The 14,994-nt window shown below is 35.4% G+C and overlaps 2 protein-coding genes across 2 annotated transcripts; one reads left to right on the forward strand and one right to left on the reverse strand.

The window, feature by feature from the left end:
* Nucleotides 1–1,376: 1,376 nt before the first annotated feature.
* On the reverse strand, nucleotides 1,377–4,347 carry CLPR1 (CLP protease proteolytic subunit 1). Its single transcript, XM_089622811.1, has 9 exons — nucleotides 4,004–4,347; nucleotides 3,180–3,295; nucleotides 2,884–3,084; nucleotides 2,683–2,787; nucleotides 2,313–2,375; nucleotides 2,042–2,153; nucleotides 1,840–1,901; nucleotides 1,580–1,762; nucleotides 1,377–1,487 (listed from the first exon to the last, which is right to left on the reverse strand). Exons 1-9 carry the CDS (start codon nucleotides 4,230–4,232, stop codon nucleotides 1,401–1,403), a joined length of 1,158 nt encoding a protein of 385 aa, XP_089478937.1. The 5' UTR covers nucleotides 4,233–4,347; the 3' UTR covers nucleotides 1,377–1,400.
* A 9,618-nt stretch (nucleotides 4,348–13,965) lies between these two features.
* On the forward strand, nucleotides 13,966–14,994 carry LOC149389101 (C2H2 type zinc finger transcription factor family). The gene has a single exon (XM_089624532.1). The coding sequence runs from the start codon at nucleotides 14,076–14,078 to the stop codon at nucleotides 14,820–14,822; it is 747 nt and encodes a 248-aa protein (XP_089480658.1). The 5' UTR covers nucleotides 13,966–14,075; the 3' UTR covers nucleotides 14,823–14,994.

The following is a 14,994-nucleotide window of genomic DNA, read 5'->3' on the forward strand; positions in this document are numbered from 1 at the left end:
CCGAAATTGCGGCGTGAAATGCGACGGAAATTGTGACAAAAATGACACGAGTTTTTGTGTTATACCATGGGCTAAACAAAATTAATGGACGGAACGACATGAAAATTTCCACGCAATACCCGCGACACAAAATGGCGAAACGCACATATGGTCGTAAATGTGCCTGACTTCTCAAATTTCCGCAATTTCCGTGCAATTTCCCGAAATTTTAAACTTTGGACAAGACCAATGATTGAAATGCCGATTGCCGATTTCGTGCCGATGATCCAAAAATTGGAAACTATGATGGCCGATGGAACTTTCGACGGAAATAATTTAAAAGTTTGAAAAAATTGTGTCCATGAAAATTGTGGTGACCGACAGAAATTTTGATAAATCATGGAATTGTCGACGGAAATAATGTTGCATAATTATAAATATACAAAATAAATTCCATACTTCCATACTTCTAAATTAATGAATCATTAATTTATACATATATATATATATATATATATATATATGAGAAATCATAGATGATTAAAAATAAAACAAATTATTATCTATATTTATTATTGCTTATTTATTAAAGTATTACACTCTGATAAAAAAAAACCATTATTTATAAGTAATCTTTCGTACATACTATGATGATTGATGTAATGTCTGACAAAAGCAATGAGAAAGTTAGCTCACACACGTTAGCTTAGTATCATATATTTGGCGAAATGAAACGTCCGACAAGACAAATTCTCCGCGACTTTTCGAAGTTGTCGAAATATTGTGACTTTTGTATAGGCGTCGTCGACTTTCGGTGGGCTCCGGTGATATGGTGCCGCGGTGACGCCGACAAGGTGTTGGTTCAGGTGAGGAAACTTGTGATAGCACCGAGAAAAAACCGACATTCTCACGCCAATTCGACGACATAATTATGCGAAACGACAAACAGCGAGGACCAGCATATAAAGAACGCCGAGAAACAGTATAGAAGCCAGCCTTTTCCTCATCCTAACTTCTACCCAGCTACAACAAAAATTTGTTCCCATCCCAGAAGTCCGAATAGTCTTATGTTATATTCCTTCTAAATGCTTCCACATTCCTCCATGTAATTTTCAGTCGATAAAATTTTTGATACTTTTTTGCCGTTATCAATGGTGTACTTGAGCTTTAAAGAAGATAATACAATTATCTACATGTCCTTTGGTGAGAACAGATTGATCAAATGTACCCACATCTACACCATGCTAAAATTTTACCCACCCAAAAAAAAAAAAAAAAGAAAAAAAAACCACTGCGTTATAGCATGTTTGGTTCATTCAGGCAGAAGCTTTGAATCCAAACACAACCATCTCCACCAAAACACGAAAACTCCATCCACGGCTGCTTTGTATACAATGTTTTGTTGTTGTTTTTTTTTTTTCTTACCTAATTCCGGAAGGAGCTGCTTGTGCATTGCCTCCAGGTCCCCTCTTCATAGCCCTCGATTGAGCAAGCATCCCGTCGTAATTCTGGTTAATTAGGAAAACAAGTGTTATCACGAGGATGAAAATAAAGTGAAGATCGTAACCAAGGGTGTGGGAATACGTAAAATAATTATTACCCGTTTCTCGAAAGCAACGTCACGGGAGCTGATTATCTTGTCTGCAACACCATAGTCAATGGCGCTCTGTGCTTGGAGATATTTAGGCCTCTGAATGTCTTTCGCGATCTCTTCTTTTGATTTTCCGATTCCCTTTGCCAGTAGCTCGACGTAGTATTCCGTGTTCGCATCCAGCTCCTTGGCCTGAATGAAACAAAATGTTGTGTGTGTGTGTGAGAGAGAGAGAGAGAGAGAGAGAGAGAGAGAGAGCTAGGGAGTACCTTAATCCACATGTCAATAACAGCTCCAGAAGATCGGGTGACCTTTGGCAGATATAACTTTGCTGTAGTTTGATATAAAACAGTTCAAATGTGAGAAAAACACGGATTGACGATGTTCAATACGAAGCGACAAGGCTTTGAGTAATTGTTGGCATATATTATGCATATCAATGTCAAAGAGAATCAAAAGATTTAATCGTACTAGATGAATTAGGTTGAACAGCGCGGAAACCCTTTGTTCCGAGAGAGAGAAGCATTGCTGCTTGGCCGTACGCCATTCCACAGTTCACCGTGTACACACCGCATTTAACGTACTTCATGTTGCCATGCATTAAAAAAAAAGTTATTTATATTATGGGATTACTAAAAGACTATCCCTGAACTCTTGAGCAAATGTAGTATTGTATCATTGATTCCTAATTCATTTCCTTCTATTCGAAAACATTGTAAAGTGGACAGTCAGTGACACTCACGTTCATCATATCAGCTATTGCATATGCCTCAGTTTCCGAACCAACAGTCTCGTTCTTCTCGTTCTACATTGCAGACCAAACAACAGATTAGTAACGAATGAACCTGATAGAAAGTTAGGCCAATGAAAGGATTAATTACGGTCAGAATTTGTACTCTCAACAGTTTTTACTTAGTCTAATAAACATAGGGGTTGAAAATAATCATTCAGGGAGGAAATGATTTAGTTTGGTTAAGGCTTTAGCTTTTCGTAAGAGTTCTTGAATACCCAAATATCCTCTACTATTTTCTTATCGTTCATCAATGAAATTCGATGGTTCTTATCAGAACCCAAAGGTGAAATATTATGCAGTCTTCCGCGCGGCCACTTACCTGGGTCCCAGATGAATTAATGTACAAGTAAATGGGCTTAGCAGGATTATCGTAATCCAACCACATGAACTGAGCGACAATGAGCTCGGTAACCGCCGGGACAATCTGCAACAACCAGAAAGAAACAGAATCAGCCGAGTGTCGAGGGCAAAAACGCAACGATATTTTTATGAAAAGGAGCTTTGTGTAAACAATCTTTACGGGCATGCCCAAGTAGCAAATCCTGGCGTCCAAGAGCAAGGAAGGCAAATCCGGAGGAGCGGTGCGTGGGCGACCCATTCCTCTCCCGCCGCGGTACATGCTCACGCTCATACTGTACTTCGAAGCACCTTCGTCGGAAATCCCCGATTGACTCCACATTCCTCCATTGTTCAAGTAGTTGTGCGCGGACGAGATACTATCCTGCCGATAATAATAATATTCCGTAATGAGAAACAAACAAAAAATGTTAATTAAACAAATTATTGAGGATATAATCTCGATGACGATGATCGGACCTCGGTGACGGCTTCAGACTGGCGTCTGACCGGGTTATCCTCCGTCATGAACATGTCCAATTGGGTTGGAGAGAGGCCGTAGAGAGACTTTGGAAGATTCTTGTAATTATCCGTCACTACGAAACAGAAGGATAACACAAGAGCTTGTGAGATTCGTTCGTAACCAAATGGACAATGACATGGAAAATGAATCTTATGACACAGCTCGATTTCTTGGAACCTAATAGTTCCTCGACTAAATTCCCATAATAGAATATACATCGCGATCTAAGTTATGATTGTATCCCAGTTGAGCCACAATTGTATTGATTATCCCAAATATTCCAGTTTCAACTCTCAAGTATTCCTAAAGCAATAATTTTTCATGTCTCTCCTTCTGATTCCAAAACCTACAGCCTAAGAGCTCCATGGATAGCTTTCCGAACAAAAAATTGATATCAGTCAACTTGGGGACAAAAAACCCAAACGCTTATTGTGAATCTTAACATTTCCAAACTCATCCTAAAATCGTTGTAGTTAATTCTTGGCGTTTGTGAGCGATTCAACAACCTATGCTTCAAAGTAATTAAAGACTGGTATCACATCAATGTGAAAAACAACTCGATTGTCTTAAAAATCAGAGCCACGAATTTACGCTTTCTACAGCCCAAAGAGATTCATACCAAGAACATAAACGAACGAAGAAACGAAAGCCACCAAACGATATCTTTAACTATTCAAACAAATCAAAATCGAGCTCGATAATTTGTTTTAAAAAAAATACACCGATGAACTGCCATGTGTATGCTCGAAAACATTTCAGAGATAGAGAGATTGGGACTCACGGCCATCTTTGAGATTTTCTTCCCTGAACTGCTTGGGAATATGGTCAAAGGATTTCGCAGAGGAAGCGACGAAGCATCGGCGAGCCGAGACTCTCCTTGGAAGAGCAAGTGAAGAAGACGGCTCGGGAAAAAGCTTGGTTCCATGAAGAAGAGAGGAGCTCGTGGAGAGATGGCGAGACGATGAAGAAGAGGATGGGGTCGAGAGAGACGAGACTAGAGAAGTAGCCATGGAAGAATGAAGTTTGGAAGAACTGAACTCAAAATGAAAACGGAACTGCGTTGCTCTGTGTAGCTTTCTCGGTCACTCGAATTTTCTCTTTTGGCTTTCACCCTTCAGAAGAACAAACACAAGAATTTACGCTACGGCGTCGTTTTCTTCGGACATTCCATTTTGGGGATTTTTCTGGAAAATCTAAGAGAGAATAATATTTATGAAAAATTATAAAAAGAAAATAATTATTTACAAAAATAGTCAATATTTTAATTTTTTCATAAAATTTTTTTAGTAAAATTATCAAAATTTGAGACATCGAGAGATATGAAAAAAAACAAGATACATATACTTGTGTCATAGATACTGAGGCGAAGATGCTCGTAGAGGAGAACTATCATATTTGTCTCAACAACAAACTATGTCGAAAGTATAAGTATCGAAGATCCTCGAGAAGATATATATTTGTACCAAGGCATCTACTTCAGATGCTTGTAGAGATATCGAAGCGAAACAATATGAAAATTTTTCCATGCAAATAAAAGTGCCTATCAAAAAATTCTTCGAGTGCTTCGGGATCATTTGCCGAAGAAGCACCTAGTCAATCCATGTGGTTTGCCGATCAATCAGTCAATCTTTTAATACGGTGATAAAAAAATAAAAATAAAAGGGGCAATAAAACTTAGGGTCCAGCGGCTATATAGTCTAATAGAACTTAAGTTTTTGTAAAATAGTCATAGTTTGTCAACTATAAGTAAACTAGCCCAAGTAAGATTAATCTAGATTTGATTAAATTTAATCCCAACAAACTATAAAGACAAAATAAATCGAGGCAGCATTAAATTTAATGAAAATTTGTAGTCTCAATTGGCTATTTTGCTATACCTAATGAAACTATAACTATTTTACAAAAGTCATAGTTTGAATTGACTACTTCATGTCATTTTTCCTAAAACTTATTCCTATGTTATATTCAAGATAGACTCAACTTGCATTATGAGATTTCAGCTAATAGGATATCTCATAGGAGTTATGTTAGTTCTTCAATGCATCTTGAGAGTTGTTTTAAAAAAAAAAAAATCGACACTATATATCTACTTATGTATATAAATCATTGACATTGATGAAAAAAAAAAGTATTGAGATTTGATACACGCACATTCTTATAAATTTGTATCATTTCACTAATTTTGCATATTTAGAAAAAGTGTATGTGTCAGAAGTGCTACCTGACAAATTAAAAGGCCACTAATATCAAAATATTTTGGACATAAAATCACAAAACATATGGATATCCCAAAAAAAAATTTGCTATAAAAATTATCTATAAATTTCTCTCGCGAGAGCTACACATAATTTTCCGAATCAAATATTAGAAACCCGAATTATAATGTTAATATTTTACAGTGTCATTGTAATGCATATGCATATGTTCATTTTCATTTTATAATTGAAAACCAGCCAAGAACATACTTCAATTACTTAGACAAATCTGCCATTACAGGGGTACAACATTTGGTGATTCCATTCCATCCCAACCCAATACCAAATTCATCAAAGCTCATGGCCATTTTTTCCAATAAACGAGCAAAAATATTACATGGTTTAGAAATGAAATCAAACATGCAAACTTCGAAACTGATGAACAGATCAGCGTTTCCTCCAATACAAAATCTAGAGGTGGAATTTTCGCATTGATTTCACTGATCACACGAAGATAACGAGGACTTGGTTTAGTATCATTGCCCTCACATGCTTTATAGTTAAAACTAGCACTTATAGTTTTTGCTTATGCAACATGAGGTTCATAGCTCCTTAGTGTGGGGGCAATGGCTGGCTAACGAAGAACTTTACCCGTGGTATCTCTGAGTATACTTCTTGTCCCGCATTTTCCTTGGCTAACGTCCACGATAACCTTCGTAATAATAGACATAAATAATACTAAACTCAATATCCTTTTACGAAAAATGTTAAAAATATATTTTTTTATAAAAAAAATAATACTTTTTATAACGAAAATCGTCATCAAATACAACAGTTTGTGATAAATCTTTCATAAATAACATTTGATTTCGAAAGAAAAATTCATGTTTAATATAAAAAAAAAACATGAGAAAATGACTAATATACTACCATTTCATAACCTAATTCTCATATATATATCAACAAATGACAACACTGGAAAGTTTATTGATTTGTTGACATATATGTCAACAAATGACATGAATTGTTGATATATATATATATATATATATATATATATATGTGTGTGTGTGTGTGTGTGTGTGTGTGTGTGTGTGTGTGTGTGTGTGTGTCATCAATAAATGACAACACTGAAAAGTTTATTGATTTGTTGATATAGATGTTAACAAATGACATAATTTGTTGACATAGATGTCAATAATTGACACAATTTGTTGATATATATGTCAACAATCAACATAAATTATTGACATAATTGTCAACAATCTACATGATTTGTTGACTTAGAGGACACAATTTCTTCACTATTTTTGCAAAAAAAAAAAAAAAAAAAAAAAAAAAAAAAAAAAAATCAAAGCTAAAAAATCAAATGGTTCAAACATTTCATCAAACAACTAATATATAATATATAATATAAATTGATATAAATTGATTTCATCATCCTCAATGCATTGATAATACAACTAATCCACAATTGTTTCTTTATTTTTCACATGAATAACATGAACACTTGTAAAGGTCATATTCATATTCATATTCATATTTATAGATATAATCAAATCAAACTACAAAGCATCATCGATTAAAAAAAATATAAAGAATCTTCATCTATAAATAAAAAAATTGACATTTTTCTAATGCAAAAAATGATTGTCCTCTTTAATCTCCTAAAGGTTGTCTATGCTGTTTCCTCTTGAATGTCAAGCAAACAATATTTGGGGTAAGAAAGAATTTAGAATCTTGGATATAAATGAGTAACTATAACATTTCAAATCATGAGCGATAGCTAACCAGTTACTGAATTTTGGCAATATGTCATGCAATTAATATTAAAAAAAAAAACATGAGTACACTCAAATCTAACCCAAAAGTCATTTAATTATCTTTATGGTGGTTTAACCAATAAAAAAATGGTTAATCCGAGACTCTTATTTCAACAGGTTATCATGCCCATTTTTAATCATAACTCAAATACAGCTTCACTATCTTTCGTCAAATAAATTCCAAGACAAACAATAAAAATCAAGTGAGGGAAAATGTGAAGAAAAAAATGTAAACATCAACGTCTTCAAATTCTGCTCATACAATAAAACTTTCCCTAAAACCAAACAACCATAAATAATAATAATAATCACTATTACAAATTCACATTTATGGTGCGGAAGAGTATTAGGTGCGACATGTCGCACATAAATGTCGCACCTAATATGTGCTTAGGTGCGACACGTCGCACTTGATATCCCTCCAAGTAACTAAATATTTCGGTAAAATTGAGTGGTATTCGGTGCGACAGTATCGCACCAGATAATATACCGTCGCACATAATACCTTTAGGTGTGACTAGTGTCACTAGTCGCACCTAAAGGTTTTAAAATTTGAAACGGTCGGGAAAATCCCCCCGAATTTTTTCGGCTGTGAGATTTCATATATGACTGTCGCACCTAATACCTTTAGGTGCGACTAGTGTCGCACCTAAAAGTTTTAAAATTTGAAACGGTCAGGAAAATCCCCCCAAATTTTTTCGACTGTGAGATTTCATATTCGGTGAGACGCCGGGTGCGACATGTCGCACTGAATATGATTATTAGGTGCGACTTTTGGGGCAGTCGGTGCGACAATCGTCGCACCGAATGCCACTATTTGCTTTAGTGAATACCGATAAATCACTCAAGCGTCTCAGTCGTAATCGAGTGGTCAAATTCCTCGCCCCCTGCATCGGTGAACAAGCGCGTCGGCCGCGACGCTCACGTTCAATCTATCCACCGCCAGAAACGACCGGAAGTCCTAATGTCGCTTCGAAATCTGCTCACCACATGTTCGCGAAAATTCCCCTTCTCTTCTCCAACTGTTGTTCTCCCTCAACGCCTTCTTCGCCGCGATTCTAGGGTTCCGGGATCCGATAATCAAAGGGTTCGGAGCGATTGTAGGAGAAAAATGAAGGCTTGGGCGGTAATTCGGGTATGGGTCGGTTTCGGTGATTTTTTTGTGGGCTCGGCATTGCTCTTTGCTGCGAATGTGTCTTTGAGAGAGAGAGGTGGTGGCTCTGAAGTGGGTTTGAGTGTTCTTGGGAAGTGATTTCTTGAATCTAAGGTTTGAATTTTAGGATACGTGAAGAAGACAGAGAGATGAGAAAAGAGAGAAAGAAAGAAAAATAATAGCGAGAGCACAAAAAAAAAGTATTTTCACACTTGACTTATCAGTAAAATTGTCCAAATTAAAGTTTTGATGCAAAATATAAATTAGGTTATAAAATGATAGTATATTAGTCATTTTCTCAAAAAGAAAAAAAAATGTTCATTTCCCTTCCCTCCCTCTTTTCCCAGGGGTGGAATGGGCTTAAAACTGTTGGGCACATCATAGAGTGCCATTTTGGCCTAAAAGTGATAGTGCAAACAAACAGAAGCCCAAAAAAAGTATTTATGGGCAAACTATACTCTACCCAGAATGGTTTGAAATTCAGACCCAACAATATCGCACTATTATATGTTGAAAATTCACCTAAATTTGGGTCAACTATCCTACCGAACGATGAAACGCGTACGAGTAAAAACACGGCTCGTAGTTATTTGACTCTAACATATAGAATGGCGTTAGCATAATAAAAAGAAAAAGTCATGCTGTAATTAAGCAATATTTATATATTCAATTGACACATTATTTCCAAGGTCAAGAACCAAGTCTTATTGGCTATTTGGTAGACTAGGCACTACCAAACGAAAAAACCTTTCTTCATTCAAACACTCAAATATATAGGTGTGAACATGTCCTGGACTAATTTGATATTGCTAAAATATATATTTATAACACCAACAATAATTACACATTCGCACTCTTCTTAATTTGTTAATACCGCGTTGTTTGATCTAAGTAATTCCCTCAGATATTGTAATATCAGCGGCATCAGATTTGTTTGGTTTTTTTTTTTTAAGAGAAAAAAAGAAAGTTAATAAATTAATATATCATAAAACGGAAGTGATTATGTGATACATGACTTCATCAACATTACTTGCATTTTTTAGCTTCTCACCTTGCCATTATTTGTCACGCTACGACTCTTATAAAAGATTAGATACTTGTGTGTTATGTTCACAACGTTTATCGGTGATTTGAAACCTGCCTAGTCATCTATGGATATAGTGACATAGTCTAACCATGCCACTAGTACAACTTTACATTATTATTATTATATTATATTATATATAAAAAGAATGATAAGTGATTATTCGTGGGATGACCTAAAAATCAATATGAAGACTCAACTCGAAGCTTTAATGTAAAGAGCTTTTGCGATGTATCAACTAATATCTTCCGTCACACAACCAAACCATTAGTTTTAAATGCAAGATTTATTTATGTATTTTAGTCCGCCATTTCAACCAGGAAAAACAAAAAATGAAAATGACATTTTATTGTCCACGTAAAGCACCTCTCTCTCTCTCTCTTGCTTAATTAAGGATAAGACTTAGAATTTGGCCTGAAAAAAAAAACAGTTGGAGAGCCACTAGAACACTCAAGGAGTGGGATGGGATTCTTACGAAAAACAAGTAACACGTGGCAGGTGAAAAGTCATGTATCAATACGTGGCAGCCAATGAGAGGACATCTAACATATGGACGGCGTTATAAGTTTTTCTTAATTTTTTTTTTTTTTTTTTAATTTCTAAATGTCTAATTTTTTGGCTTTGTGGTTGTTGTCGGTTATCCAAATCATGTGAATAATGCAAAAAAACAAAAAGGTCTAAAAACGGGGTGACGTGGAGTGCCACGTGTCAGACGATTAAGGTGTTAAAAGGTCTTATGGAGCATTCCGTGTAGTGTAGTTGGCGGTGATTTTGTTTGCGCGTCGAAGAAAAGCCAACTTTAGTCCACTCTTTTAGCACTACACTCTCACTAAGTCACTCGTATGAGGATTTGACAATAATACCCCTCGTCACACCACTCTCTACGGAGAATTTTATGCGTATGCTTGGACAGGTATTTTTTTTTTTTTTTTTTTTTGGTGTGTGTGTTATATTTTTTGTTCTTACAAAAAAATATCTATATGTTCTTATATTCCTTTTTAAATTTAGTGCTGAGTAAGTGTTTGGACACTTGGACAGTTTTGTGGTTCCGTTTGCGGATTAAGAAGTCCGAAATCAGAAAATTACTATAACAAGAAGTAGTTGACCTTATCGATCTCTATGTTTTGGGAAATTAGGGTGTGGTCGATTAACATTTAACACATAGAACGTTATAAATGAATTACAGTCGATTTTAGCTTTACACAAATTAATCGAAAAGCAAAACATCACTTTAACGAATATTACATTGGTTAGTCCAATTTATAAAAGTAAACTGATTACCGATTTTTAAAATTGGAATATTAGATTCTCAAATATTTAACCAATTTTAGTTAAAACTATGCTAGTGTAAAATAGATAATTAGTATTTAAATTGGTTAAGCAATTTTTTAATAAGGGTCTAACGAAAGATGATCCAAATTCAATGAATTGGATTTTCTAATTCAGCTTTAAAAATGAACATCAATTTTGAAGATCATAATAATGATCTTTTTTCTTTTTATCAAAACCTCGAGTTTAAATCAAAATCTCTAAAGATCACTACTTTTTCAATCAACATCTTAAGTTATTTCTAAATAGTTCATCGATTCTCTCGACATTTTTATAAAATTGAACAATTGATGTTTCATCACTATTTCAGCGACTCGACATTTAAATCAACTTAAAATTTTTATTTTCTTTCATGTATAAACGCACTAGGACGAATACAAATAAATTATATATATTATTCATCGACGAGGAATGATATTAGCCATCCCTATAATTAGTTAGAGCAAAATCTTCAAATATGTTATACGTACTTACGTGTTAGGTACGAAATAGTTTTGTTCTTTTCTATCAACAAGGGCTGCGTTTAAATTTTGCAATGACTTGTAAATTATTGGTAATACTTTAAGCCACCCCAATAACTCCAAAATGTGAACGCCAAGCGAGAACGTGTGTTTGAATGTCCATATAAAAATATGTATATAATATTAAATTTAAGAAGAAATATAGTTTAAGACAAGTAACAATCCATTAGCCCTAGCAAAGACTTGCTTGAACATTCAAGTTTTTTTTTTTAGGGTTTGGTGACACAGTTGTGTGTAAAAAGATCTCGCAGTTCAACTCTCTATAATAGCCCAGAAACGAAGAATAGAGTGATAGTAATTTGAAAGAGTAGAAGAGTATAGTCATGGACTATATAAATATATAAATATATAATATACACGTGTCTAATAATAAAGCATGACATCTAAGAAAATTTCAGGCCGTTTAGCTGTTTTATCAAAAAGCGCCAACCATGAACCAACCATCAACTACCAATCAAAACAAACTAAAGTAAAACAAAACAGCGTGGATATATCCGCATCAAGGAAAATAATATTTTATTCATTTTTATTGAGTCTTAAAAACGAAATGATATTGATATAAAAAAATATCTTAGAATATTCGAGATTTTTCTGTGATTTACGGGCAAATAATAAAAAAAAAAATTCCCATTCTATTCTTCCTTCTAGACTTGCGTAGTACGTTACGGTGACGTTGGAAATAGAGTATGAGAAGGAAAAGAACAAGCAAGTTATGGGAAAGTGGTAGAGAACTAGACAACTCTACTCTTATCACTTCGTAATATTATAAGAGGAAATAAGAAAAATTATGATATCATAAATAGTTAGTTGTCATCCACATCATCACTAGGATCAAAAGGTACAATTATGACAAATATCCATAAATTTTATTTCATACAGATACACACTACTCCTTTATTTGTTAAAAATTACTAACTAGTTGTTTGTTACAAGTTTAATTGCTACAAAAGATTTTCTGCAACAATTGGGTATTTTCTAAGTATAGTGAGAAAAGATAATTACAAGTTTAAAAATTCCGTTCGAATGAATTGACTGTCATACATCACTCTATTTAAAAAATTAATACATATTTTCATTTAAAACCAGAAGTTAGTTATATATGTGTATATTTTTAATACTTAAACCATAAGTTTATATGACGTCCCGTTACGGTAATAGAATCATTCCGTGTCCCATTTTATTTGTATTTAAAGAATGAGTATAACCTTCATACAATGTCTCGTATATCTTCATTTCAAACATTAAACTAATTTCATTAAATTCCCCGTGAAAAAAAATTGCCATTGTAATAAAGAAGTAATTAAGCATTGATTTGTCAGTAAAGTTTGAAATGAAATAGAAAACAGTAGCATAGTTTTAATATTCATGGACGTCAAATATGGATCATGTAAGATGAATGATATTAAATATGTTTAATAAAAATATTAAATGAAGATGCTAAATCAAATATTAATGAAAATCAAAAGATTTTTTTTTGGGATTGCGGACAGATCCAAGAAATTAAAAACACTTGGAGATTTATATATTATAAAAAAAGGTAAAAAAATAATAATTTTGTTCACAAAAATAAATCCTTATCCTCAAATCCGAAAGCTCATTCATTAAATTTGAGGGGGGTCACATAAAAAATTATCAATTTTGTTGTTTTCCGTGCATTTGTTCTGTTATCTTATCACTTCTTGTGATTCTACACTTAGGTCTTGCAAGCAAAGCTTAAACAAGAGATTAATTTGCCATATCCCTCCTATTGGCCATAATCATTTCAACGATATTTATATAATAATAATGATAATAATAATTGAGATCGTTGCAGCCACCACATGATTATAACATTTTTATAACTAGACAATGTACAGATAATCGGAATTATTATTGCATTTTTAATGTTTGCCTAAACAACCAAGTGCTTATGATTTTAAGGTCAACAATAAATTTTATCCCCACTAACAAATGAGGATAATCAAACACTTGTTATCATCACCCTAATTATCACAACTTGTCATTGCAAAGTCTTGACCAATAACTCAATGGTCAATTTTTTCTATTTTTTTTTAATTTTGTTTTTATTTTTTAGGAACTTTCCTTACAAACCTCATATATAGCTTTAGCAAAATAAATAGAGAATGCATGCCATGTTCACAGGCCAATTCTACGGGACTACTTTTTTTTTTATTTTTTTTTTATTTTTGTTGACAGAATGGGAATTCTAATTTAATTACGGCACGATATCGGATGCCTTTAATACGGTTATTCATGAAATCAAAATCTGAACTTTTCTTTATAGACATCAGTAATACATACAGAGAATGTGAGATCCAAAATTTAATTCAAATCCTAAAACACGCATTAGTATCAGATAATTTTCACCATATGAAGTAGAGAAAAAGAAAGAAAATTATCCAAAATGCCCAAGTGGGTCTAAGACTCAATAAAATAGAGAGGGGAATAGAATAGGCATTGTTTTGACTTGGAAAGAGTCGTTTATATATTGCCTTAATTAAAAATAAAAAAATAAAAATAGAAACCTCACCGCCTCAACTTTCTCTCTCTCTTTTCTCACCCCCACTCTCACTCCAGCTCTCTTAGTTGACCGACTTCACTTCCCCACCATCTCTCTCTCTCTCTCTCATATTATATTTGTGTATATATATACGCACACAAACCCATATAACCATAACATAACTTCCTCACTCCACTACTTCTCTCTCTAAACCAAACACACTCTTCTCTCTCTCTCTCACTCTAGAAATGGCCTTGGAAGCTCTGAACTCTCCGACGACTCTACACCACCACCGGCACCACGACGGCGACGCCGTCCACGAGCCATGGATCAAACGAAAGCGATCCAAGCGCCCGCCGATCCGCCTCCACGACGATCTCGACGCCGAATCTCCGTCGGAGGAAGAGTACCTCGCTCTCTGCCTCATCATGCTCGCCCGAGGCGGCGCCGGAGATTCTCTCTCCCGGCCTCCTCTGTCTCCTCCGCCGCCGCCGGCGCTCAAGCTCTCCTACAAGTGCACAGTCTGCGGAAAGGCCTTCCAGTCCTACCAAGCCCTAGGCGGCCACAAGGCCAGCCACCGCAAATCCTCCGATTCCTCCGCCGCTGGTTCCACGGCGGCGATTACGGCGGCCGATTCCGCCGGGAAACCTTCGACCTCGGCCTCCTCCGCCGCGGCGGCGCCGGCGAGGACGCACGAGTGCTCGATCTGCCACAAGACGTTCCCGACGGGACAGGCTCTCGGCGGCCACAAGCGCTGCCACTACGACGGCGGAAACGGCAACGCCGCCTCCGCCGCGACGGCGAGCGGTTCGAGCCACAGTCAGAGCCAGAGCCAGAGCCAAAGCCAGCGAGGTTTCGATCTTAACTTGCCGGCGCTACCGGAGTTTTGGCCGGGATTCGGCGCGGACAGGAAAGGTCAACTCGCCGGCGATCAGGAGGCGGAGAGTCCTTTGGCGGCGAAGAGGCCAAGATTGTCGGTTCATGAAGAACAATGATTGATTCTCTTATTTATTTTTCAATTTGATTGTTTTGTACAGAGATTTGATTTGTTTATTGTTTTCGAACCACTGCTATTACTCGCAGTAACTTAGAATTACTACACACAGTATATTTATTGTTAGTTTGTTATTCATTTTCCTTGAAATTAAATTATTGAATTCTGTTTAA

Source organism: Urtica dioica, chromosome 8 (assembly GCF_054948205.1).
Source record: "Urtica dioica subsp. dioica isolate 48M chromosome 8, U.dioica_male_clone48M_v1_H2, whole genome shotgun sequence".
NCBI classification, from domain to species: domain Eukaryota; kingdom Viridiplantae; phylum Streptophyta; class Magnoliopsida; order Rosales; family Urticaceae; genus Urtica; species Urtica dioica.

Coding starts and splice junctions, on each gene's coding strand:
- LOC149389101 (XM_089624532.1), top strand. CDS start 14,076: ATGGCCTTGGAAGCTCTGAACTCTCCGACGACTCTACACCACCACCGG.
- CLPR1 (XM_089622811.1), bottom strand. CDS start 4,232: ATGGCTACTTCTCTAGTCTCGTCTCTCTCGACCCCATCCTCTTCTTCA. Junction 2,376..2,682: donor TTAATTCATCTGGGACCCAG/GTAAGTGGCCGC, acceptor TCTGCAATGTAG/AACGAGAAGAACGAGACTGT. Junction 2,154..2,312: donor CAATAGCTGATATGATGAAC/GTGAGTGTCACT, acceptor GGCAACATGAAG/TACGTTAAATGCGGTGTGTA.